This window comes from Lissotriton vulgaris, chromosome 1_2, assembly GCF_964263255.1.
Source record: "Lissotriton vulgaris chromosome 1_2, aLisVul1.2, whole genome shotgun sequence".
Lineage (NCBI taxonomy): Eukaryota > Metazoa > Chordata > Amphibia > Caudata > Salamandridae > Lissotriton > Lissotriton vulgaris.
The window spans coordinates 290412166-290439853 of NC_141686.1; the positions used below are offsets into that span (position 1 = coordinate 290412166).

The 27688-nt window shown below is 47.3% G+C and overlaps 1 protein-coding gene across 1 annotated transcript in view; it reads right to left on the bottom strand.

Moving 5' to 3' along the window:
* Nucleotides 1-27225, bottom strand: part of TBC1D10C (TBC1 domain family member 10C) — a 138048-nt gene extending 110823 nt beyond the window's left edge. The window contains exons 1-2 of the mRNA XM_086953257.1: nucleotides 27003-27225; nucleotides 6142-6364 (exon numbers count right to left, since the gene is read on the bottom strand). Coding sequence (XP_086809383.1) covers nucleotides 6142-6329 — 188 coding nt within the window. The 5' untranslated portion in view covers nucleotides 6330-6364; nucleotides 27003-27225. The remainder of the gene's footprint in view (nucleotides 1-6141; nucleotides 6365-27002) is intronic.
* Nucleotides 27226-27688: the final 463 nt, after the last annotated feature.

Consider the following 27688-nt stretch of genomic DNA (forward strand, 5'->3'; position numbering starts at 1 on the left):
ACGAAAATCTACTCCACTCTTCGCCATTCCACTCCACTCAACGCCACTCTCATCTATGCCACTAACTTTTACTCATGCTGAACAGCAGCCACACGGGTGTACAACATGGCTAAAACATATTGGCGCAGCCAATAGTTCTTGCATAGGCGAGACTTTTTAGCTTTGCCAATGCTTTTTGAATTGTATTGGTGCAGATACCTACCACAGGGCTCTGGCTGAAAGGAAGGAGTGTTACCATAACGACAGAAGGCAGGATGTGGCCAGTCGCCTCTACTGAAACAGGAAGCCTTCGACTTTTTAGAACCAATCAGAATGAGCCCTCTCTGGCGCTTTCATCACCCCTTGCCTCTTACTGGAGCGCCCAGCCAGTTGTGACATAAAGAACTGCGCTAGGATGACTAATATACATAATACACACCTTCCTTTTATTGGCATAATAACACTGCAAACATTGATAGAGCCAAGCCGCAACAGTAATCAGGGTTCAGACGCATGATGGGCATGCGTGACAACATCCTGGAAAAAGCAATTACTCTTGGGAAAATAAATAAAGTTAAACATGTGAACATTAAACAGGAGCTACCTAACTAAAATGGGGTGGCGTAGCGGTTTGTTCTGACATTTTTCAGAAACAGATAAGTACTTTTCCCAGTAAAGTTAAAGACAGGATGCAGGGCCTGATAGTAACCCATTTCATTGTCAGCTTTCAACTATTGTCCAGTTTTGGACCCGAGAGGCCCGCCCCAAGTAAAGCCATAGCTGAGGCTGCAAGTATGACATCAGAAGGAGAGTGCTGTGCAGGAAGTACACCATATGGCATCCCAGAGAAGGATTCCACAAGGCAATGTGTGGCATCTGATATGCTGACACTGGGTGCCAAGTGTGACATCAGAAGGCGGAGAGTACAGTGCAGCAATGGCATCATATGACGTCACAGAGAAGGATTCCACAAGGCAATGTGTGGCATCTGATAGGCTGACACTGGGTGCCAAGTGTGACATCAGAAGGCGGAGAGTACAGTGTAGCAATGACATCATATGACGTCACAGAGAAGGATTCCACAAGGCAATGTGTGTCATCTGATAGGCTGAAACTGAGTGCCAAGTGTGACATCAGAAGGCGGAGAGTACAGTGTAGTAATGACATCATATGACGTCACAGAGAAGGATTCCACAAGGCAATGTGTGGCATCTGATAGGCTGGCACTGAGTGGCAAGTGTGACATCAGAAGGCGGAGAGTACAGTGCAGCAATGACATCATATGACGTCACAGAGAAGGATTCCACAAGGCAATGTGTGGCATCTGATAGGCTGACACTGAGTGCCAAGTGTGACATCAGAAGGCGGAGAGTACAGTGCAGCAATGGCATCATATGACGTCACAGAGAAGGATTCCACAAGGCAATGTGTGGCATCTGATAGGCTGGCACTGAGTGGCAAGTGTGACATCAGAAGGCGGAGAGTACAGTGCAGCAATGACATCATATGACGTCACAGAGAAGGATTCCACAAGGCAATGTGTGGCATCTGATAGGCTGACACTGAGTGCCAAGTGTGACATCAGAAGGCGGAGAGTACAGTGCAGCAATGACATCATATGACGTCACAGAGAAGGATTCCACAAGGAAATGTGTGCCATCTGATAGGCTGACACTGAGTGCCAAGTGTGACATCAGAAGACGGAGAGTACAGTGCAGCAATGAAATCATATGACGTCACAGAGAACGATTCCACAAGGCAATGTGTGGCATCTGATAGGCTGACACTGCGTGCCTAGTGTGACATCAGAAGGCGGAGAGTACAGAGCAGCAATGACATCATATGACGTCACAGAGAAGGATTCCACAAGGCAATGTGTGGCATCTGATAGGCTGACACTGCGTGCCTAGTGTGACATCAGAAGGCGGAGAGTACAGTGCAGCAATGACATCATATGACGTCACAGAGAAGGATTCCACAAGGCAATGTGTGGCATCTGATAGGCTGACACTGCGTGTCTAGTGTGACATCACAAGGAGGAGAGTACAGTGCAGCAATGACATCATATTACGTCACAGAGAAGGATTCTACAGGGCAATGTGTGGCATCTGATAGGCTGACACTGCGTGCCTAGTGTGACATCAGAAGGCGGAGAGTACAGTGCAGCAATGACATCATATGACGTCACAGAGAAGGATTCCACAAGGCAATGTGTGGCATCTGATAGGCTGACACTGCGTGTCTAGTGTGACATCAGAAGGCGGAGAGTACAGAGCAGCAATGACATCATATGACGTCACAGAGAAGGATTCCACAGGGCAATGTGTGGCATCTGATATGCTGACACTGTGTGCCAAGTGTGAGATGCGTGCCTAGCGTGACATCACAAAGAGGAAAGTACAAAACCGTACTTGGCTTCACAATGAACAAAGACACGGGCCAGGTGTGCCGAGTCCTGTGTGATGTCACAGTTTTCCATGGAGTCTAAAGCTACATGGAATAACTGCAATCTAAAACAAGAAGTGGCAAAGGCAATAAATCTCGCCTATGTGAGATCTATTGGTGTTGTTGGGGTGGAGTGGCATTGTCTGGCATGAAGTGGACCAGAATTGTGTGGTATGTAGTGGCATTTTGTGGTGTGGAGTGGCATTGGGTGGGGTGAAGTGTGCTGTGAGGTGTGGAGTGGAGATGTGTGACATTGTGTGGTGTGGCATTGTGGGGCATTCAGAGGAGTGTAATCAATCAATCAATCAGAGTACTTGTAAAGCGCGCTACTTACCCGTGAGGGTCTCAAGGCGCTGAGGGGAGGAGGTGCCGCTACTGCTCGTAGAGACAGGTCTTGAGGAGCCTTCTAAAGGCGACTAGGTCTTGGGTCTGCCGTAGGTAGGTAGAGAGGGTGTTCCAGGTCTTGGTGGCGAGGTAGGAGAAGGATCTGCTGCCGGAGGTTGTTCGTTGGATGCGAGGAACAGCGGTGAGGGCGAGGCTAGCGGAGCGGAGCTGGCAGGTGGGGGTGTAGAAGCTGAGTCTGATGTTCAGGCAGGCTGGTCCGGCGTTGTGGAGTGCTTTGTGTGCGTGGGTGAGGAGCTTGAAGGTGATCCTCTTGTCGATGGGGAGCCAGTGTAGGTCTCTCAGGTGGGGGGTGATGTGGCTGTGGCGGGGGACGTTGACGATCAGTCGGGCGGAGGCGTTTTGGATCCGTTGTAGTCGTCGTAGGTGTTTGGCTGGGATTCCTGCGTAGAGTGCGTTGCAGTAGTCCAGTCTGCTGCTGACGAGGGCCGGTGTCACTGTTCTTCTTGTTTCGGTCGGGATCCACTTGTAGATCCTGCGGAGCATGCAGACGGTGTTGTAGCAGGAGGGGGAGACGGCGTTGGCCTATTTAAACATGGAGAGGGAGGAGTCGAGGATGAATCCTAGGTTGCGTGCATGCTCGGTGGGTGTCGGTTCTATTCCCAGTGTGGTAGGCCACCAGGAGTTGTCCCAGGCTGAGGGGGTGGGTCCGAGGATAAGTACCTCCGTCTTGTCCGAGTTCAGCTTCAGATGACTGTTCCTCATCCAGTCGGCGACGGCCTTCATTCCCTCGTGGAGGTTGGTTTTGGTGGTGTGCGGGTCCTTGTTGAGGGAGAGGATGAGCTGGGTGTCGTCAGTGTAGGAGATGATATTGAGGTTGTGTTGGTGGGCCACTTGTGCGAGGGGGGCCATGTAGACGTTGAACAGCGTCGGGCTGAGCCCTGGGGGACACCACAGATGATGTCGGTGGCCTCGGATTGGAAGAGCGGGAGGCGGACGCTCTGGGTTCTGCCGGAGAGGAAGGACGTTGTCCAGTCAAGGGCCTTCTCTTGGATTCCGGCTTCTAGGAGGCGTGTCTTTAGAGTGCGATGGGGAACCATGTCGAAGGCGGCTGACAGGTCCAGGAGGATGAGGGCTGATGTTTCGCCGTTGTCTAGTTGGCGCCTGATGTCGTCTGTGGTGGTGATGAGAGCTGTCTCGGTGCTGTGGTTTCGTCTGAACCCGGACTGGGACGGGTCCAAGATGTTGTTGTCTTCCAGGTGGCAGGCCAGTTGCATGTTGACGATTTTCTCAATGACCTTTGTCGGGAACGGGAGCAGGGAGATGGGCCGGAAGTTCTTGAGGTCCTTGGGGTCCGCCTTGGGCTTCTTGAGGAGGGTGCTGATTTCGGCGTGTTTCCAGCTTTCCGGGAATGTCGCTGTTCCGAAGGAGATGTTGATTACATTCCGTAGTTGGGGTGTGATGGCAGCGGCTGCTTTGTTGAATATGTTGTGTGGGCACGGGTCTGACGGAGATCCTGAGTAGATGGAGTTCATGACCTTGCATGTCTCGTCGTCGTTGACGTTGGAACACGAGGTCAGGCGGTTGGCGCTGGTGGTGTTCACAGGGGAGGTGGGGTCTGGCGTATTCTTGGCGGTCATGGTGCTGAAGCTGTCATGGATGTCAGCGATCTTGCGGTGGAAGAAGATGGCCAGTGAGTTGCACAGTTCTTGTAAGGGTGGTATGTCGCTGGCGTTGGCACTGGGGTTGGGGTTGGAGAGTTCCTTTATGATGCTGAAAAGCTCTTTGCTGTTGTGTGCATTGTTATCCAGGCGGTCTTTGAAGGAGGATCTCTTGGCTAATCTGATGAGGTGGTGATGTCTGTGGGTGGCATCCTTGTGGGCTGCGTGGTTGTCCGGAAAGCGTTCGTGGAGTCATATCTTCTCCAGTGAATTGGCATTGTGTGGTGTGGAATAGAATGGCATTCTGTGGTGTGAAGTGGTATGTCATGGAGTGGAGGGGCATTCTGTGGTGTGGACTGGCATTGGGTGGCATGGAATGGAGTGGCATTGAGGAGAGTGGAGTGGCATTGTGTGAACTGCAGTAGAGTGGACTGGCATTGTATGGAGAGGAGTGGCATTGTGTGCAGTAGAGAGTCATTGTGAGGTGTTGAGTGGCATTGTGTGGCATGGAGTGGAGTGGAATTGTGTGGTATGTAGTGCCATTTTGTGATGTTGTGTGGAGTGGGATTGGGTGGGTGAAGTGCGCTGTGAGGTGTGGAGTGGAGATGTGTGACATTGTGTGGTGTGGAGTGGAGTGGCATTGTGGGGCATTCAGTGGAATGTAATTGCATTGTGTGGAATGGAGTGGCATTCAGTGAAGTGGAGTGGTGTTGACTGGTGTAGTGTGTGTGACTTAGAGAGGAGTGGCACTGTGTAGAGAGGAGTGGCACTGTGTAGAGAGGAGTGGCACTGTGTGGAGTGGAGTGGCATTGTGTGGCTTTGAGTGGGGTAGAATGGCATTGTGTGGTGTGGAGTGGAGGGGTTTGTGTTGAGTGGAGTACAGAGGCATTGTGTGGCATGGAGTGGGGTGAAGTGGCATGGAGCTGAGTGTCATTAAGTGGAGTGGCAGTGTGCTGACTGAAGTGTCATTATGTGCCACGAAGCGGGGTGGACTGGCATTAAATGGAGTGGAGTAGATGGCTGGTGGCAGGTTGGTGATGCATATAGGTTGAAGTTTGGAGCCACTTAGTTATGGGTACTTTGTGAATTTTAAGGTTTCTGTTGTGGGATTTACTGTAATCATGATTGTAAACACTTGTTTAAAGCCTGCTGCAGCGACACCACTTTCCTATTTCCCTTTCCCAACGGAGATTCGCCGAGAAAAATGTGCAGTGGGAAAAGTGCTGACACGTGGGCCTAAGCTGTGGGAATCATGTGCAGCTACTGATGTGGGAAAACCACACCATTAGGACTGAAGGTCTGGGGACTGATTTACAGTTTGGTGGTAATGCAAAGTCCTCAAATTTCTGAACAAAATGCCGGTGGTTCTTCCAGTTATGCAAATTGAGCTGGTGGATTTATCCAATCTTCTGGAAACTGGAAGATTACCACCACATTGTAAATCAGGTCATTAAACGCCGATGACATAAAGGCCCCTTCCCAGGTGCTACAAAAGCAACCCATGTTATCTTAGACTAGTTGCATATAGACATCTCTTTCCCAGATCTGGCAGCACCACCACTGTCACCAGATCCACAGGATTCAAGGGACGTGGCAGTTACAAGCCACAAGTGTGTGGACCCCCTTGGGTAAGAGTGCTACACAAATCCAGACACATACATGTTAGGTGAGATGTTTCAGAATTGTAGAGTGCATGGTCAGTAGGACTACTCACCTTCTGTCCGAGGTTCCCTGGCCAATGAATCCATATCTGTCTGTCTGGCGATATGGCGCGGCTCCGTCGTACTCCGAGTCAGACCCCACCGAGCTACAGTCATCGCGCAGGTCTAGAGAGGAGCCGAAGGTGTCTGACATCCCATCTATAGTGCTGGTCAGGCTCACGGCATCCGGCATGGCAGCCATAGTGAAGGTTTGGAGGACACCATGAGAAGCCTTCCCTGAAACAAGAGAAATTATCAGGTGAGGACAGTGATCACACCAAGTGGACTGAAAGGTCAACCACGGTCAGCAAGAACACCAATGACTGCTTTTACAGAAACATCTGCTGGCAGAAAGGGGGCATTCTGTTCTTACCCTCCCCGTTGGTGAGAAGAGGGAGTGCTGGTCTCTGAGTAATCCCTGCTGGTTAGCGCTGGAAGAGCTTCTCTTACAGAAATACCTGCTGGTCAATGCTGCTCTTACAAGTGGACTTGCTAGAATAAGCCAGTGCTACTGGTGCCACACTGACACCTGCTGGTGGAAAGAGGAAGTGCTGCTGTCTGGGTGCCACCTGCTGGTTGGTGCTGGCAGGGTTGATTTTTTTGCATTTAACAGTGCTGGCAGGAGCAGGAAGTGCTGTTGCTACAGTGGTGGGCACTGACTTTGATGTTCTTACAAATATACTGACTGACCTGTGGTGGGAGTGTTACTGCTACAGTGACACCTGCTGTCCAGTGCCAGGAGTGTTACCGGCCGGTCTGGGCTAAGGAGTGCTACTCTTACAGTGACCCCTACTGGTGGGAAGAGGGAGTGCCGCTCTTAGAGTAATAATTCATGCAGGTAAGTGCTGAGAATGCGGTTATTACTGTGACACTTGCTGATGGGAGGAGGGAGTTCTGTTCTTAGTCTTATCCCTGATGGTCAGTATTAGGAGTCCTGCTCTTACAGTGACACCTGCTGGTGGGAAGAGGCAGTGCTGCTCTTTGAGTAATAATTCAGGTGGGTAAGTGCTGTGAATGCTCTTATTACAGTGACACTTGCTGATGGGAAGAGGGATTCCTGTTCTAAGTATTTTCCCTGCTGGTCAGTATTAGGAGTGCTGCTCTTACAGTGACACCTGCTGGTGGGAAGAGGCAGTGCTGCTCTTTGAGAAATAATTCATGCAGGTAAGTGCTGTGAATGCTGTTATTACAGTGAGACTTGCTGATGGGAAGAGGGAGTTTTGTTAATAGACTTATCCCTGCTGGTCAGTATTAGGAGTGCTGTTCTTATAGTAACACCTGCTAATGACTTTAACAATCATTACGGTAGTGACCACATTAAACACAATCACAAGAGTGACCACATCTTCCTGGACAAGTAGTGACCACCCAGATGTAAATTTCAATAGAATATTACTAGCAGTCGCCACTGGGTAGTTATAGTTAGGATAGTGTTTCCATAGGAAATACATTTTTATGTGTTGCTAATAACTTTGACCCCGTTTAATGAATCGCCATTAAACTTTCCAAAACAGTGCTACTTTTTGAATATATGTATCCTCTGTGAGCGGATCTGTCGGATTCTCTGCAGAGATGACAGATCTCAAACTGCAGTACAATTGGCTGTCCTCACCTCAACCAGGAATTGGTGGCAATCATCTTAAGACTCAGGACTCGGTCTTGAGTCCTAACACAAAATTGTAAAACAAGACATATGGGGGTATTGTAGGGAGGCCCTAACCCCCTAGGCCTGGTGGTGCTGTCCAAGAGAAACCCGCCTGGGGCTACAAACATTATTTAAAAAAAGTTGCCATAAATTCACAGAGTATCTGCAGATCTGGGGCAAATTTTTTTAAAGTGCAGGCTCCTGTGCTACTTTTTGAAAACCCCCAGGGTAGGCCCAGGGAGAGGGGAGCATTTTTGGGGGGAGGGGAGTGCATCACCCCCCCTTTTTTCCACACCGAGGACACCAACCCCAGGGTCCGAAGTATCTTTCAAGGGGAGGCTGCACGCAGTCCCCTTCCCTAGGCCTTAATCAGACCTGGAGATTCTGGCCCCGTCGGGGTCCAATGTACATTTGAAGGGCAGTAAATTGTAAAATTGATACTTGTATAGCGCACTACTCACCCGCAAGGGTCTCAAGGCGCTTGTACGAATACCGCTGTGAAACCCATCCTGGCTTTCCCTGTGAGGCGTCCACTCCTGGGCACCCCAAAGGTGGAGGCCAGGCATCCTTAGCGTTGTGGGGGCCATTGTGGAGATTAAGCAAGCTATTGCCCAGAGTTGCAGAGTGGGACTCCATGATTGGAATAGGCACCGAGGCGAGAATTATCAGGTCCGTGGAATTTTGAGCCCAAGACCCGCCGAGGCGGGGAATTGAACCCTGGTCCCGGGCTAGACCTTTGCATCAGGGTCTGCTGCTCTAATAATTGAGCCATACTTCTCCACAGTGGGAAGCGAGGCCCTGCCCTGCCTTTAAAAGGCCCTGGTGACCCAATCCCCCAGGGCAGTTACTGAATTAAAAGGGAGAGGGGGCAGTATGGCCCCTCACCATGAGCCATTAATGTCCTCTGAATCCAGCTCACTTGCTATGTCCTGGGAAGCCACCGCGGGGACATAGCATTTTCCATGCCTGCAGGGGCAGGGAAACTTGTGTTTGCCCCCATCTGGTTGGAGTATTGCTAAAACTCTCGCCAAACTGGAGCAAATACAAGCTGGGAGCAGATTTTTTCCCTGGGGCTCCACCCACAGCCCACAATGTGTAAATGGTAGGTGCCATGGGTGGGCAGCAAGGCACCCACCTTGAAATAATGTGGGCTCCTGCGGATGGGGTGACTGGTGCCATAATAGGCTTGTACGGGAGGACTGTATGGCCCTACTCCCCTTTAAAAGACATAGTGTCTCCAGGGACTGATGAGGTTCTGGGAGGGGGCATTTGACCACGCACAGGGGTTGTTGGATTTCCTTATAGTAATAAAATATTACTTTACTTAAAATGAAATTCACAAAAAAACAAATGTTAATGTAACATTATAGTTATGTGAAATGTTCAGTAACAATGTAAGGTTATAAACGCTAAATAACACAGAAATTCACCATTTATAGTTATAGTTATCTCAAGTAACTATAACTCGAACATAAGGTAACTATAACTCATGCCCTTGCCATGCACTGCTAATTACCCCACATATTAAATCACTCCTGACATCTTCTATGACATCATTGATAATATCACTGCAACATTTGCAATTAAATTATTGATGAGGAAACTGAGCACGGCGGGGGTACGAGTTATGGTTACCTTAGGGCATGAGTTATAGTCACTTTGACAACCATAACTATAAATAATATATATATATATATATATCAGCAGCATATGACACAATCTCTCATGCAGTCCTAATCAAAACACTGCAAGGGATTGCTGTCAGTGGAAAAGATTTGGGTCGGCTGAAGAATTTTTGACTGATCGCACTCATGCGGTGCAGTTAGAGTCCTTTGTCTCCTGAACCGTATCCTTGGAAGGGGCGTGCCACAGGGATCTGCATTAAGTCCCACTCTCTTTAATATCTAGCTGGCTCCACTGGCAGAAGTGATCAAGTCAAATGGTTGTGAAGTCCTCTCGTATGCAGATGACACTCAGTTTGTCACCACAAAAGAACCAAATCTGGAGTCCAGTAAAGTAAGATTCCAAGACTGCCTGGATAATATTGCCAAGTGGATGCAGCAGAATTGTCTGCATCTTAACACAAGCCAAACAGAGATTGTACTGTTTGGGAAGCCTCACTCAATATGGTCCAATGACTGGTTTAGTCCTAGGTTAGGCATAGCTCCAACTCCGAAGGGAGTGGTGAGATACCTGGGAATTATGGTGGATGTGAACCTTTCCCTTAACCCCTTCCACACTCATGACGAGCTGGGCTCGTCATGGTGTAGCCTCCTCGTACACTCATGACGAGCCCAGCTCGTCATAAAACAATGTAAAACAACAATTTGCAGCACAGATGGGGAAAACGCATAGCAGCCATGGAGTTAAGGAACATGTGAACTATATCACGGACTCATGTTTGTGAATGATGCGCCTCTAAGAAAAGAGTATTTCTTTGGCTACCACTCCAATCAGGAAAATCTCTAGTCCAGGCCCTTATAATTAGTCACCTGGACTATGGGAATGTGCTAATGACTTCTATGAATGAAGGACTGTTTGCAAATTTCAGTTGCTCCAAAATACAGCGGCACGGTTAGTATGTCACCTTCCACCTCAGCCGCCCTCGGAATCCATTCTTGGAAGCCTCCACTGGCTGCCCATAAAAAGCGATCATGGTTTAAACTTCTTTGTTTTGTCCACAAACCCATCTATGGGAATGCACCACATATCTACAGAAAAACTCAAATGGTATGCCCCCACTAGTAGCCTTAGGTCTTGCAGGAAACTTTAGTTACATCCTCACCGCATCCGTACCACCAGGAATGGGGGCGGATCCTTCTCGTACCTAGCTCCTCAATACTGGAACCAGCTTCCAATACATCTTTGCATCAGCACTGACTATAGACAGCATCAGAAAGCGATTAAAACATGGATGTTTTAGCCACCCAATTCAAGACCCTAATCTGAAGCTCCCAACCTGTGGATATGTAGCAGCGCCTTGAGACCCTGTCAGGGTGATTTGTTGCCCTTAGTAAGTAACAATAAAATAACATTACATATATAACTATATATAGATATATATATATTTATATATAAATATATATATTTACTGAAAAAAACAAAGATAGAATTTATTTTAGTATCATTAAAATGTCTCATAAAACATATCATTTTGAAGCCAATAAAACCACTGAAATTCACCAGTTATACGTATCTCAAGTAATTGTAACCCGTGCCCGCCATGCACAGCATTATCAACAATGATGGCATTTCAGATGTGATTAGGGATGTAATAAATATAGTCAGCGAATATGTCATTAGTCATTTAATATGCAAGGGTAAAAGCAATGCATGGTGAGGGCACAAGTTATAATTACTTTACAGTACAAGTTACAATTACTGTACTGAAAAACTAGACTGCTAACATTCTATTTTTATTACAAAAGTTTGCACTCCTGAAGTCATATAATGCAATCAAAACTGTAATACTTCAAGCATTTTCTATAGAAATTATAAAAATGAGGAGTCTTTTTTCCCATAGGCATTATGGTTTGAGAGCTAAAAAACTAAAATGAGGACGCATTTTCTGAGTTCTCAAATAGCGACAAAGTGTTTTTAAATTATTTGTTAATTTATGTTTTTTATCCAGCTGATCACTTGATTATTTATTGCAGTTAAGGGAAAGGATGTGGGGTTATGGCCAGAGCGTCTGATTTTGCAGTTAGGGAACCAGGTTTGAGTTTTAGTGTCGGCTCAACATTCTGTGATTCTGGGCAAAACACATATTCTCCCCATGCCTAAAACCAAAATGAATGTGCCCTTGTGTAGTTCAAGTTTGTGGAACTGATGCTCATGTGAAGCACTCCAATGCCTTCGAGTCATGTCCGCGCTATATAAAACTGCAAAAAAATAAACAATTAAGCGTTTTGCACGCTTCTGTCATTGGGCTATATTTGGGTGATATTTGTGCTACATTTGGGCTCTTTCTTCTCTGTTGGCCATCTTTGGAGTCTTTTTGGTTATGAATCTCCCTAAATACCTCATTTACTGAAGTATCCTCAGTAGAAAATGCTTTCAGTTTTTCACTTCAATTTTATTAAGATGGACGTCAGATGATATATATTACCTACCAGTAGCTATAGTTAGGACCTAGTTTCCACAGGAAAAGCATTTTTTGACTTGCCTATTACTTTGGCGCCGTTTGACCGATCTTAATAACATTTTCGCAAAAAGCTGTTAAAGTAGGTTCTGTGTGTCATGGAAAGTTTGGGAGTGATATGTACTGTGGGGACCGAGAAATTGGAGCACAAAACAAAGGTGCTTTTGTAATGTTAATTCCCAATGGAAAGTGTTGTCGAATCTACACCTCGAACCGCTGGACAGAATTGCACCAAATTTGACAGAAAGGTAGATGTTGTTATTCAGATTGTGCATTTTGTTGTTTGGTGCAAATCCTCCCAGTCTTTTTTGAGAAATGTAATCCAAAAATTATAGATATAACTCTGCCCATGATTATTTCGCAGTGGTTTTGTGATTAATCACGGATGTACACGCCAACTGAAATGCTCTGATTGGCTGGGCGCAACCTGAACAGAAAGTTGCGGCCACCATTTTATCGTTCAGGAACGGTTCCCGGGGAGGAAAATTTGTGTAAAAGCTAACATAAGGGATAAGGGTGGACATACTCTGACTGCATGTTTGAGGAATAGGTCTGTTAGTGACACACTTAAAGTGTCTAAAATGGATTTTTTTTTATGGCATGTGATACTCGGGACAACGATATGACTGCCAGCGCGACCCCCCCATGTACCGTCGCTGGGACATTGCGAATATCGCAAAGTCATCATGAACATTAGCCTTGGTCTCAGTCACTCACTGATTCACTCAGAAAGTCACATACCCACTCACTCATATATGCACGCACCCACTCACTCACCCACTCAAGGCTCATGCATCCACCCACAGGCCCACCTAGACTCTCGCCCTCCCAGTCAGACCCACTCTGACACTCATGCATGCATCCATTCACTCACCATCTCTGAGATGTATGCTCTTACTCACAGACCCATTGAGACACTCGTAGACCCACTCACAGAGTAACTCAGACACCTATAAACCCACTCACAGACCCACTCAGAGATGTATGTACCCAGTCACTCATATGCTCAGAGACTCACAACGCACTCGCAGTCCCACTCAGAGACCACCGGACCCACTCGCAGAACCACTCAAACACACACACTCCCAGTCATCAACCCACTGAGAGACACATGTACTTAGTCACAGACCCACTCAGACACAGATGCACCCACTCACTGACCCCCTCAGACACCCACTAAGACACTCATGGATCAACTCACAGATCAAGTCAGAGAGGTATATACTTACTTACAAGTGCACAAAGGCCCTCATGCGACTAATCACAGATTGACTGAGAGTTGTGCACCGAAGCACAGACCCATTGAAACACTGATTTACCCACTCATATATGCACTGAGACAGTCATGCAGTTTGTTACAGAAGCATTGATAGACTGATGCACTGTGTTACTGATTCACTGAAATAGTTTTACAGTGAATAGGAGACTTACTGATACAGTGATACTTGTAGTTATAGATTACACTGAAAAGGTAATGCACTGTGTTATTGAGATATTGAGGGAGTTGTACATGCTACTATACAGTCATTTAGGTAGTAATGTGTTTAGTCTGCTGGTTATAATCCAGTTTGCAGGTATATGTTTTGGTTGTAGTGGTGGCTATTGAATATCTGTATTTGTTTTGTCAATTCGTGACGTATGTGCAGCGATCGCGGCTACCGATTTCATCAAGACGCCCGGCGTCACTGCGAAAATGGAAAATCAGTAAATGATTTTTGTTATACAAACTCCCTAAAAAATATTACTTTAAACTAAACAGTGCAGTAATAAACCCCTAGTTTCTAAAATACTGTAAAATGTGTGCATATATGTGTTTTACACCAATTAAAAATGTCGTAATCATCATGGTTACTGTAGTCATTGTGACTATCGGAGTCATTGCGAAAACAGGAAGTAGGGTACAAACACATTTTTTTTTAAAGTTACTACAAATATATGTGTACAAACATGTTCTTTAAGTTAGTGATGTGTGTATTGTAATAGTTAGAAAGGATTTTCCAAGGTTATAATTTGTGAATTTGTTTCGCGATTTCACAATGTGATCGCGATCAACGCGGCATCCCCGCGAATTAAAAAAAAAACTCCTTTAACAAGAAAACACACAACATTTTGGTTGCTTCTTAATGAAGGGCTCACCAAAGAGATTCCCTTGAGCTATGGTCCCTGCTTCAAAGGTAGTGAGCTCCCCCAACTTGGGATCAAACATGATAAGGAGGGGCCGCCACCTCTCGGCAACCAGCGTGCAGACCCACCTGCCACTATCTCTGTTGGCATGGCTACATCTGTTTATTTAGACTGCTCTGCCATCTCAATAATTTTCATGAGGGGTCCCACTATATCCATGAGTTTGTCCTGACACCCCCTCCAGGAGCGCTCAATGCCCTTTTTAGGGTCTTTCATGTACTTACCGAAAAAGGTGTATATTTTTTCATCTATCTCTGGCGTGGATACCACCTTCCCTCCTAATGAGGGTCAGGGACACTCTGCCCTCAAAGGAGCCCAACCTCCTTCTCTAGGGACTGGCGGATCTTGCTGGCAATGTAATGCGGCACCTTCTGATCTGGGGTTTACTCCGAGAATCGTGGATGATATATCTCATCGGGTTCGACATATCTGCATGTCTAGACTCACTGTCCAGGGAATCAGAGGCATTGGATGCTGGTTGAAATGGTCTGCCAGAGTCTTCCTCCCAGTAGGGTGTATTCTCCAGCATGTGCACATTCTTACAGAAGGCTTTGCACAATCTATTGAAGCATTCTAGGTGCCCCGTGTTATGCTTAAAGGCTTTTAACCATGTATCACAGCCATGACAAGAGTTAAGAAGGCAATGACTTAACTGATGAGTAGTGAAGAAAGAGGAACAGGAAGGGACGTATCACACACACACACACCCCTGATCTTTGCAGCATGCATTTTAACCCACTGCGCTACTTTATGGTGATTAAAAACTGCTACTAGCCAAAACTCTGATCTCTCTCCAAAAGGAACATTATTTATAAGTTAACTTTGATGTTTTTATTGTTGTGGGAAAACTGCTGGACCCGCAAGTAACTCTTCAGCAGGAGCTTTTACACCAATAAGTTATGTCTAAGCAAAGCATCCCCGACCCCAGCTCAGCTGCAGGTGCAGCTGAACCATAAGAAACAAAAGGATCTCTGTGGCAAAACCTATAACCCACTGAGCTATCTACATAAAATGCAGTTTGGTTCTTTGCTGAAGACATGTTAACCCTCTGCACTACTATATGATATATCAGCTCAAAACTGGCACGAGAAAAAACACTGATCTCTCTCTAGCAAGTCTTTGACTTACTATGAATTACTGTAAGTGCTGGGAAAAATGCCTGCTGCCTCAGGCTGGTACCAGTCTATGCAATCACAATATCCTGGGCTAAAACAGACACTGCCTTCTTGGCTGTGACGGTAGACCCCCAGCCCACAACCTGCATAAAGAAAAACAGTGGGGAACTGACAGATCTTGCCACTCATAAAAATTGAAGATGACTTAAATATGGATCGTGGCTACATAAATGTTCAAATACGAATTCAATTATACTCGATTGTTAGCCTTGTAACATAACAAAACTCGCTGCAATAAGGAAAACAATCAAAAAGCAACTTTTATAGAATCATTGTCTGTTGTGTCATATAACTAACAGCTCTCCTTTTTCATAATGAAACCGTTACGCTTGTATGAATTAAGTAATTCTAAATTGTCTTTACTCATAGAAAGGTTTCATTAGCAACTTCCCATAATATGAACGAGTTGGTGCGAGAGAGACTTTATATGTAAACAGTTTAGCGTGAAAAACGTCAGCTTTCATCTACACACTTGGTAGAGAGCTTCTACAAATGGTGAAACACACAGCCTAAGACAGCTCTCAAGTGGGCATTCATTATCTCTCGGTAGCAAACAGAATGCAGGAGTGAGGGTAGACAAGATGCCAATCCTGCTCTGCGATTGCAGACAGAGGGTGTCTAATATTAATTTTACTTCCCTTGGCATCTGTGTGAATGATGAGACAGTTTAATGCATTTAGATTGTTGTAATTTATCGTATTCTACTGGAATAGAAATTATTTTTTGTTTAAAGTTATTGCACCATTGCTGTGTCATACTGTGAAGGAGCTGGTTGCAAGCCCGTTTTTTTTCCTGTGTCAGTCATGGGAGCCCTGGAGAATGCACTCACGGGAACAGCAACAATGGGCGAGGATAACTCCACTGCTGCCAGTAGGAGGAGGCAGCACTGTGAGAGGGGTGTGGCAGAATAGAAATAAAGGGTAAACGCCGTGGTTATTATGCTACCCATGTTCTTTTTTACCACCCATGAACATTTTTACTTTTACTGATAGTGCGACGGCTGTTTTTAATTTACATTTGTAAAACGGAGAAATGTTAGTCTCCGCGGGCTCAAGTAGAGAGAGGGCGCTCCCCTGTCTATCTGTAGACCCTGTGCTCCTGTCCCCGGCAGCCTTCTGACGCACACTCTTCCCCCTTCATAATAGCAGACCTTTGTTTTCTGGGAGAGCTGCTAAGTTCTCAGAGTTGCGGCCTTTGCTCGGTACTAAATCATTCATTCACTCTTTCACATTTCGTGTGTTAGTTTACCAGTGAGCTGGTGAATGTTTACACCTTATGTATTTCGAATCGGCCCGGCCTGGGCACGCCAGCTTGCTCCAGCCGCTGGAAGCTGACTTATGCGGCTCCGGCCGCAACCGCGGTGTGGACTGGGACCGGTAGTGTAAGTCCCCCTCAGGCCAGGAAAGCAGAGCAAAACGAGGTGGGTACAGGAGGACTACGGTTATTATCAGGCCGCGCTGCGGGTACCGCGGGCGCAATGGTGTCACCACACGCGCTCTCCGAGGGGAGAACGTATTGTTTGTGATCCGTAGCAGAAAGGAAAAGCTACGAAAATGCTTGCCTGCTGCCTCCTCGCGTCTCCTATTTTCCCGGGGCTTCCTCAGCACACGGGAGCCCCGCACCAGCCGGCAGCATCACCCGGTCTCCCCCTCGGCACGGGAGACCGGGCGGACACATCGAAGGCTTCCCCCAGGCAGGGGGAAGCGGAAACCAAGACCTCCCGGCCCCGCGCACAACCAGGCGGCGGCCATCATGAGGCGGCTTGGGCCGCGGCGGTGATCTCTGGGGTAAACGAGGGGTGGGCACCCTCGAAATTAAAATAAAACAGATTAAAATAAAAGAGAGAAGCCCCCCAAGCCCCCACCCCCCAATTTTTTTTTTTGAAAAATTGCGGGGTGTGCTCACGGTGCGCGCTTATAGATATATAATTTGATTCTCTTTTAATTTTCTCAGGAACTACTGGAGGGATTTACACTATTTAACCAAAAGAGTGATCTGCGTACCAGACACTGCCATTTTGACAAGTTTGGTGTAATTCCCTTCAGCGATTCAAGCTGTAGCCGTGTCTAAAGGTCCTATGGAAATTAACATGGGACCCCCCTTTTTCTCAGCCCCCACTTGACTAATCCCCCCCAAACTTTCAGGGAAGGAGAGGAGCGGAGCGAGCCATCTTCTTTGAGAAATTTGCGAAGATTCATCAACCAGCGCCAAAGTTATTCCCAATAGAATGTTGGTGATTTCCTATGGAAACTAGGTCCTAACTATATATACCTACTGGCTACCGCCAGTAGGTAATATATATATATATATATATATATATATATATATATATATATATATATATATATATATATATATATATATAAAGCAGAATGAGCATACCCAGACTCCAAAGGGCATGTGGGGGTCCCAATGAGACCCCCTTTTTTGGCTGGCCACAACATGGACAACATGTAGAGGCAGCCGTTACAGCACTCTGGGACATAAACCCTATTTAAATGCTTTGGAGTGAATGGCAGGTTATACCCACACTGTTGGAATGAAAATGTTTTTGCTATCTTTGCTTAGGCATTATTCTATGTAAGTTAGCATTCGCAGCACCATTTTGAACCATTATCAAAACGTATCCTTCTGTACTTCTTTGTTCAGTTGCATCTGCCTGGAAAATTCCGTCATGGGTATGCCTTCATTGCCTCTGAATTGTACATAATGTATCTCCAGGTTTGCGGATGTCAGTCCCTCTGCAGCACTCTTATGAGTGGGCAGACCAGGCTCAGCTCAAGTGTATCTGAATAAACATGTATTCTCTACTGTCTGACCGACTCTTCATTTGGTATGGAAGGCTGAGAAGTGGTCATGAGTGACCCACGGACTGTTACATGATTGGACAACAGTTGTTATGGAAACATATTCCCTGGTGGTTCATGGGAAATTAAGTTAATGTGTTTTTTTTGATCAGATGCCCCCTATGTATCCGAAAATTACCTGGTTTTGCAAGGGGGGTCACATGAGTTTTTGGTCCCGGGCTTGGCGGCCATGTAGGGAAACCTACCAAACCCATACATTTCTGAAAACTAGAGACCCGGGGGAGTACAGGAAGGTATGGCTTGGGTGGATCCCTTAATGTTTTCCTACCCAGAATGCCCTGTAAACCTCAAATTTAGCTGAAAAAATGACTTTTTTCTCAAATTTTTGTGTGGTAAAGTTCTGGAATCTACGTGGATCCACAAATTTCCTACCACCAAGCGTTCCCCCAGGTCTCCAGATAGAAATTATACCTCATTCGTGAGGGTGGGTCAAGTACCCGCGACAGGCAAATCCCCAAAACGTATTGAGGAGAAATCAAAAATACCTATCACAAAACAACTTGGTTTTGCAAAGGGGGTCACCTGGGTTTTTTGCCCCGTGAGCTGGGTGGAATTTTGTGGATACCCATATATTCCCGAACTTTCCATCACAGATATGTGCGGAAAATGTGGTTTTTTTTACAAATTTTGAGGTTTGCAAGGAATTCTTGGTAACAGAACCTGGTGAGAGCCAGGCAAGTCACCCCATCCTGGATTTCCCTGGGTGTCTTTTTTAAAAAATGTGTAAGTTTGCTAAGTTTCCCTAGGTGCCGGCAGAGCTGGGGTTCAAAATCTACAGCTAGGCACTTTACAAAAAAAGGTTCCGTTTTCATTGTGGTGTCCATGTTACGTTTCGCGGGCACTAGGCCTACCCACACAAGTGAGGTACCATTTTTCTTGGAAGACTTTGGGGAATGTGGGGAGGGTGAAATTGTGTGGATCCACGCAGATTCCAGAACTTTCCACCACAAAATGGGAGGAAAATGTAGTTTTTTGACAAAGTTTAACCCCTTGCATGCGGGGCTGATTCCCCCGCTGTGCTGGGGGGCGTGTACAGCGCCCCCGTGCTCATGACGAGCTCAGCTCGTCATGAGCCACGGTGGTCGTGTGCTCATGACGAGCTGAGCTCATCATGACCACACCCGTTCCTATAGAACGCTCGCACAGCAGGGGAATTAGCTCAGCGTGCGAGCGTTCCAATGGTCATGACGAGCTCAGCTCGTCATGAGCACACGAGCACCGTGGCTCATGACGAGGCACGGTGGTTAAGGTGGTTAAGGTTAAGGTTTGCAAGGGGTTCTGGGTAACAGAACCTGGTGAGAGACAGACAAGTCACCCCATCCTGTATTTCCCTGGGTGTCTAGTTTTCAAAAATGTATAGGTTTGCTGGTTTCCCTAGGTGCCGGCAGAGCTAGGGTTCAAAATCTACAGCTAGGCACTTTGCAATAAAAGGGTCCGTTTTCACTGAGAAAATGTGGTGTCCACGTTACATTTTGGGACATTTCCTGTTGCGGGCACAAGACCTACCCACACAAGTGAAGTACCAATTTTCTAGGAAGAATTTGGGGAATGCGGATGGGTGGAATTTTGTGGATCCATGCAGATTCCTAAACTTTCCATCACAGAAATGTGAGGAAAATTTGGTTTTTTAAACTAAGTTTGAGGTTCGCAAGGGATTCTGGGTAACAGAACCTGGTGAGAGGCACACAAGTCACCCCATCCTGGATTCCCCATTGTATCTAGTTTTCAAAAATGTATAGGTTTGCTGGGTTTCCTTAGGGGCAGAAAGACTGTGGCTATTTTTGGGGGGGTTGGGGCATTGGTATGCCCATTCTGGGCAGCCCCCACCCCCAAGCATAAAAAAATCCAGCGTAATCGCTAGTGCCTAGTGGATTTTCTGTCCTTTCCAACAATACCTCTCCCATCTTTCTACCTGCTCAGGGGGCTGAGATAACCCTCTGAGCATGTAGAAAGAGAATGTGGCTCACTTCAGTTTCAGTTTCACTGAAATGACGTCAGTGAGACATGTGAGCTGATCGTCATTTCAGGGAAACAAGGGAGGCCTCTGAAGCTGGGGAAGCTCTTTCCCAGCTCCCGTGGCTGTTGGGGGGCAAAGGCAATCCCTCTGGTGCCCGCACCAGAGGGAATCCCCGTGCCATGGCGTCGGACGCGCTGGAGCCGTCTGATGCACATGAGCACTTATGCGTCGGACGGCTCCCGCGTGTCTGACGCATAGAAGGGGTTATGGTTAAGTTCGGGGATGGGGTCTCCCCCCACAAATAAATGTTTTATATATATATATATATATATATATATATATATATAAATATATCTATATAAACAATGCATGGTAAAGGCATACGTTTTAAAAGCGTATGCGATCTAAAACAACGTGGGGTAAGAAATGCGTAGGAAAGACATGCTGACTATTTCACAGCGTTGTTCCGTCATACAACCCACCAGCATCCCCAAATAAAAAAAGTAATATATTCTAAAGTAAGTGACAAAATAACATAAACCTTGCACATATTCCCAGATGTCTTGTATTAAGTCAAACCCTGAACTTGCAACCCTTGGCTCTGTTGTGGTACTCCTTTGTCAGGTCACGCCCAGCAAGGGCTAGCTGTGCAACAAGAACACTAGCTGATATGAAAGTCTCCACCTTAGATTACACAGGACCCCAAGTACAATAGTGAGCATTTGGGTTTTGGTTCCCTTAGTTAAACCTCCAACGAATGCCTGTGGCCACAGCATGGGGCAGGTCTGCACTGTAAGAGCAGCAGTAAAACATTGCACACACTATGGATTGAAGTCCTATAATCTGTATCACATCTGAGATCAGCTGGTTGTTCCTCTCTAGTGGTCTCAGATCAGCTGGTTGCCCCTCTCTTGTGGTCTCAGATCAGAGCAGTTGGTTGACCCTCTCTTGTGGTCTCAGATCGGCTGGTTGTTCCTCTCTAGTGGTCTCAGATCAGCTGGTTGCCCCTCTCTTGTGGTCTCAGATCGGCTGGTTGTTCCTCTCTAGTGGTCTCAGATCAGCTGGTTGCCCCTCTCTTGTGGTCTCAGATCGGCTGGTTGTCCCTCTCATGTGGTCTCAGATCAGCTGGTTGTCCTTCTCTTGTGGTCTCAGATCAAGTGGGTGTCCCTCTCGTGTGGTCTTATATCAGCTGGTTGTCCTTCTTTTGTGGTCTCAGATGAGCTGGGTGTCCCTCTCTTGTAGTCTCAGATCAGCTGGTTGTCCTTCTTCTGTAGTCTCAGATCAGCTGGGTGTCCCTCTCTTGTAGTCTCAGATCAGCTGGCTGTACCTCTCTTGTGGTCTTAGATCAGCTGGTTGTCCCTCTCATGCGGTCTCAGATCAGATGGTTGTCCCTCTCTTGTGGTCACAGATCAGCTGGTTGTCCCTCTCGTGTGGTCTCAGATCAGCTGGTTCTCCCTCTCTTCTGGTCTCAGATCAGCTGGTACCCCTCTCTTGTGGTCTCAGATCAGCTGGTTGTCCCTCTCTTCTAGTCTCAGATCAGCTGGTTGCCCCTCTCTTGTGGTCTCAGATCAGCTGGGTGTCCCTCTCTTGCGGTCTCAGATCAGCTAGTTGTCCCTCTCTTGTAGTCTCAGATCAGCTGGTTGTCCCTCTCTTGTGGTCTCAGATCAGCTGGTTGTCCTTCTTTTGTGGTCTCAGATCAGCTGGGTGTCCCTCTCTTGTGGTCTTAGATCAGCTGGTTGTCCTTCTTTTTTGGTCTCAAATTAACTGTTTGTCCCTCTCGTGTGGTCTAAGATCAGCTGGTTGCCCCTCTCATGTGGTCTCAGATCAGCCGGCTGTACCTCTCTTGTGGTCTCAGAACAGCTGGTTGTCCCTCTCTTGTAGTCTAAGATCAGCTGGTTGTCCCTCTCATGTGGTCTCAGATCAGCTGGCTGTCCCTCTCTTGTGGTCTCAGATCAGCTGGTTGTCCCTCTCATCTGGTCTCAGATCAGCTGGTTGTCCCTCTCTTCTAGTCTCAGATCAGCTGGTTGCCCCTCTCTTGTGGTCTCATATCAGCTGGCTGTCCTCTCTTGTGGTCGCAAATCAGCTGGTTGTCCCTCTCTTGTGGTCTCAGATTAGTAGGGACGCCCTACACCCGTCTGCTACTGAGATGTGCCGGGACTCTCCCATTAAATATATTGCGGCAGTGCCGAGAATGAGGCTGCCCGCGACGTACGCAGTGGGTCCTGTAAGAGGGCGGCACCCTTAGTGCCGCATTAGGCACATCCCTGCACACCAGCTGCCGGGACCCATTCCCACGGGAGTCCCGCCTGTGTCCGTGCCTCTGGGGTGTCATTTCTGGTGCACAGTGGGCTGGGGACAGGTACTTATACCTGCCCCCACCCTGTGGCCATCCTCTTTGTTTCGCGCTGGACATGCCGTCACCCTCCCAACCGCTTATCCTGTGTGCCGGCTTGCAAAGGAATTGAACGTATTAATGTATGAATTTGTGTTGCAGGCAGAGTTACAGGGCGATACGGAAGTTGATTGGTACCAAGGGGTACCCTTTCAGGAACACAGAGGGGTGCTTTATGCCAAACTCCAGGAGTCTTTACGTCAGGACCCTGGATGAAAACGTCGGCGCCTCGCTATTCCTTCTGGTGTTTCTAAGCCTGATCAACCGGGGACTTGCCTTGCAACGCTCCTCCCCTGAAAAGGTGTGAGTAAAGTGATGGACTGGTGGTCCATAGTATTTAAGGGGGAAAATCACCACATAAAAGATAGCACTGATTGGGTTGGTCATGGTGTAGTTTGGCTCATCAAGCAGGCAGGGCAGTTTAGAGTTAACCCACCACGTTGGCATACGTCTGTATGAAATAAACCTGCAGCAAACTGCTTTCCAACAAAATTTGTGTGGACTGGTTATTTTATGCAGCCCGACCATTTGTGCAAGCGGGGGGTGCAGTGGGTGGGTTGCCTATTTCGGCGCTAGTGCAGTTACACAGTACTGGCAGGAAGCGGACTCAGAATCTGTCATTACCGGTACTAGGGTGACCAACCGTCCCTAAATTTCACAGACCATCCGTAATTTGGACCTCATGTCCGTTGTCCGTGAGGATCCTTTGAAGGTTCGTTTGAATCCGTCGCGGGCCGCCGTTCTAAGACGTAATTCTGGAGCATGTGTGGTAGCAGCTTACCAAGGACTGCACATACGTTGCCCTTCGTCCAGTACACTTAAAACTTTAATATGCAATTTGAGAAATAACCCTTCACACTACTGGCGTGATCAACCTGCCGGCCCGTGACGTTTGTTTACACTTCTATTCTGAAATTTGGAATCTGTGCACTAGCATCCTTATCACTACATTGGCCAGCTTCTTTGTCAACCTCATTGCGCTCAGAAAGACTAACCACTACTTTTGCCCTGACGAAGCTCCCATGGTTGGGGAGCGAAACGCGTTGGCTGTCCTGTGCACTTTGAAAATTGGAAAATAAAAACAAAAATATATATTTTTGATACAACTCTGGTCCTGTCTTACCTCGTGCTTGGTGCTGCCTCCATTCTTCTCCTTTTTATGGATGCCTTTTGTCCATAATGTGTGGGTGGCCCATCAGGGAGCTGAGGCCTCTGACAGTGAACAGCTCTGCTTCCTGCAGGGCCACCCACACTCCTCCTAGGAGCACAGGAGTAGCCCCACCCTGCCCTTTGTCATTCTGTATGCAGCTGATTGCCGCATACAGAATGACAATGGGTCTGTATGGGCTGGTATAGCATGTGGTGGCCTCCTCCTGCCTCCTTCTAGGGCAGGACATTCTGTCACATTGAAGTGCAAACACGCCCATGCTGCTGCTACCTGAGAATCGAGTTAATCAAAGGACGTTGGTGCATGAAGTTCAAAGTAACTTTCAACGGTTCTTTCAGAGTCTCATCATGTTAGAACTGACGCATTTTCAATATTATAGTCAAGGAAGCCATGGTTGCTGCTTTTTTATTTTATGCAACTAACAACCATTGACAAAGCCAATAGTTCTGGCTTGTTGTAGGTGTAACATTACTTGTTGTATTATATATCTGGATGCAATGACAGAAGCGACAAAAAATACCAGTCGGGCGACACATTATACTAAACACAGATTTTTAGCTTAGGTGTTTTAAGCCACGCCCTTAATTACATCAAACACCCCTTTTGGAGAGACCCCCCCCTAGTTTTTTCATCCCACTTAAAGCTCTAGAAACAACACTATGTCACAGTCGCCTCACGTCCTGGCACTGTGCATCATGCATGACTCATGCTTTCCACTTTTTCAGATTGCCTATGTGCAGGGGCATAGTGAACCCTCCCCCACCCCACACTTTAGGAACTACAGCGAGGGTGGAGTTCTTGATGGGCCTCTTCTGTCTGCAACTCTGCAGACAAAGGCTCAGGTCATAATTAATGTGAAAAGGCGAGTGAGTGAGTGAGTAAGTAAGTAAAGGGATGGATGGCTGGATGGATGAGTGAAAGGGTGGATGATGGGCGAGTGAATGGGTGGATGATGGGGCGAGTGAATGGATGAGTAAAATGGATGAATTTATGAATTGATAAGTGAAAGAGTGAGTGAGTGGATGGACGGATGAGTGAAAGGGTGGATGTAAGGCCGGATGAGTGAGTGAAAGGGCAGATAGATGGACAAAAGGATGGATAGATGAGTGAAGGAGTGAAAGGGTGGATGGATGGGAGAAAGGATAGATGGATGAGTGAAAGGATGGATGAGTGATAGGTTCAATGGATGGATTCATGAATAGATGAGTAGATGGATGGGTGGGTGGATGGAAGGATGGATGGCTACGTGAAAGGGGGATGGACAGAGAAAGGGAGGGTGGTGGATGGATGACTGAACGGGGGATGGGTGGAAGGATTAGTGACTTGGTGGATGAATGAATAAGTGAAAGGATGGCTGGATTGGTAAATGGCTCCATGGATGAGTGAATGGATGGATGGGTGGAAGAGTGGATGGTTGAGTACGGATGGATAGGGTGAAAGGGTGGATGGAGGGATGGGTGAATGAAATGATGGATGGAAGGATACATGCTGGATAGGTTTGTAAATGGTTAAATATGGACATGGATGGGCACACAGATGAAAGGACAGAATGAATGGTGAAAGACTGAATGATGGCTGATGGCTGATTGAATGGTGAAAGACTGAATGATGGCTGATTACACCTTGTAACCCCCATTATCTCAAGCAACATTTCCTATACATTGACTTTCACATTTATATGAGTCATTGTATCTATATAATATCTGTGTGTTGTAATGCACTACGACACCCTGCCCTACATACTTGGGATGAGTAGCACTAGAAAAGAAATTAAACACACATGAGAGAGGGTCTATGTGAAGAGGAGGGGCACCATTGGAGGGTGGTAGCAAGACCGGACTGGCCGGACCGGGCAGTAGGAGTTTCCCTGGGAGCTGGAAAAGTGGGGTGGGGGCGGTTTTGTTACCACAAAAAGATCTGCACATTTGCATAAAGCTGCGCGCATACCGAAAAACCATGACGTGCACAATTGTTTTAGCCTAATGTAAACTTATTTTCACTTGTACTTAAGTGGGTGTCTATTTACGTACTTATACACTATTGCGCAACCTCCTCTGATGTGTCTGTAAGACTTAACTTTTGTCCTGAATTTTGACCTCCTGTCCTGAATTTTTGTCCTGAACTTTGACCCTTTGTGCTGAATTTTTAAACTCACTGTCCTGTGCAGGGGAGTTAATTTGAGCAAACACTTCCGGGGCATCCGTGACCTGGCAGAAGGGGGTTTCCAAAGGGCAAGTGCGCTCCACCTGACTAGGAAACACTCACAATAATAAGGCGCACCCAATCTCTTAAGGAAGATAGCATTGTATGATTTATTTAGCAATCCTACAGCGAAACATGTGTCAAGAGCCGACAGACTGTAATTGTCCCGCTCTTTCTCAGACCTCAACATCCGCCTCGTGAGTCGTGAGGGGTAGTGAGCGCTATGCAAATGCAATCCAGACCCTCAAACTGGAAGAAACCGGAAACATACACGTCCTGCCGTCACACCTTGGAGGGGAGGGGGAGGGAACTGAGATCTGCGGCTTCTTTCCTAAAAAATTACATTCCTAAACTTCTCCGAACTTCGAGTGCCAATTTCTCTTTCAGACTATCCCAAATTAAGACACGTGTATTCAAGACCTGCTCATGGGGTATTAAATAAAACGACGACGCAGTCCGACTTCCAAGGGGGAGGATGTGATCACGTCTGATAAGAGCAGGTCCCCGCACCCGCCAAGTGTCGAAGCAATGGCCGGGCTTAGAGTCACAGCTGTGGCAGTCTCCTTGGAGCGCCTCCATGGGCTTCAAAGCGCTAGCGCAGCCAGTGTCTGAAAGCAATCGAAGACTCTGAGCCCGACCTTCCTCTCTCTGTCCCGGTGCATCGCTCTTCCTTTTTTCTTTTCCATTTCTCCTCTTCTTATCACTCCCTTTTTTCACATTTTCTTCTCCCCTCTTCCTATTTTCTTAACCCTTTCTTTTTCCTAGCCCCTTCTCTCTTATCCACTCTCGTCATCTTCTCTCCGGGCCTCTCCCATTCCAGCCTCTCATCCCTTCTCCTTTCCTTTGCTTAACACTCTCCAGTCTCCTCTCAAGGACTTTCTCTCCCTTGCCCAGCTCCCCTTACCCGCTCTCATTTTCATCTCCTCTCTCCTTCCTCCCCCCACCTCTCTGCCCATACCTCTCTTGTTCCTTCCTCTTCTGTCTCCTCCTTTTGCCTCCCCACTCCCTCATCTCTCGGCGCTCTCTTTTGTACTCTTCCATGTCACCTTTTCCTCTCCCCATCTACACCTCTCTTCCCCCCCACCCCCATCTCCATCTTTGGCCCTGAAGTCCACTCTTCCCTCACCTCTCCAGATGTTCTCACCTCTCAGACAGGAGTGTCCCCACTTCACTCTCCGGTCCAGGGGCTCAGTAGCTCCTCGGGCAGGTTGTCTCTCCGCCCTCCATACCTCTTCTGCCTCTAGGTATGATGAAGGGTGTGAGGCTCAGAGAGTGAGGGGGTGAGGGGGCGGAGAGAGCCGAGCCTCCAAACCGCTGTCACTTCCTCTCCTGCTGCAAAACCAGAAGTGAGAGCTGAGGTGACAGTTGTTGGGGGCTGGGGAGGGGGGCGGGGGCTGGGGGTTGTCACACTCACCTCGCTGCTGAGAGACAGCAACACACACCTCACACTAGAGACAGCACTCACCTCACCCTAGAGAGACAGAAACACTCACCTCACACGAGACAGAAACACTCACCTCACACGAGACAGAAACACTCCCCTCACACGAGACCGAAACACCCACCTCACACTAGAGACAGCACTCACCTCACACTAGAGAGACAGAAACACTCACCTCACACTAGCGACAGAAACACTCACCTCTCACTAGAGAGACAGTAACACTCACCTCACACTAGAGAGACAGAAACTCTCATCTCACACTAGAGACAACACTCACCTCACACTCGAGAGACAGAAACACTCACCTCACACTAGTGAGACAGAAACACTCACCTCACACTAGAGACAGCACTCACCTCACACTGGAGAGACAGAAACACTCACCT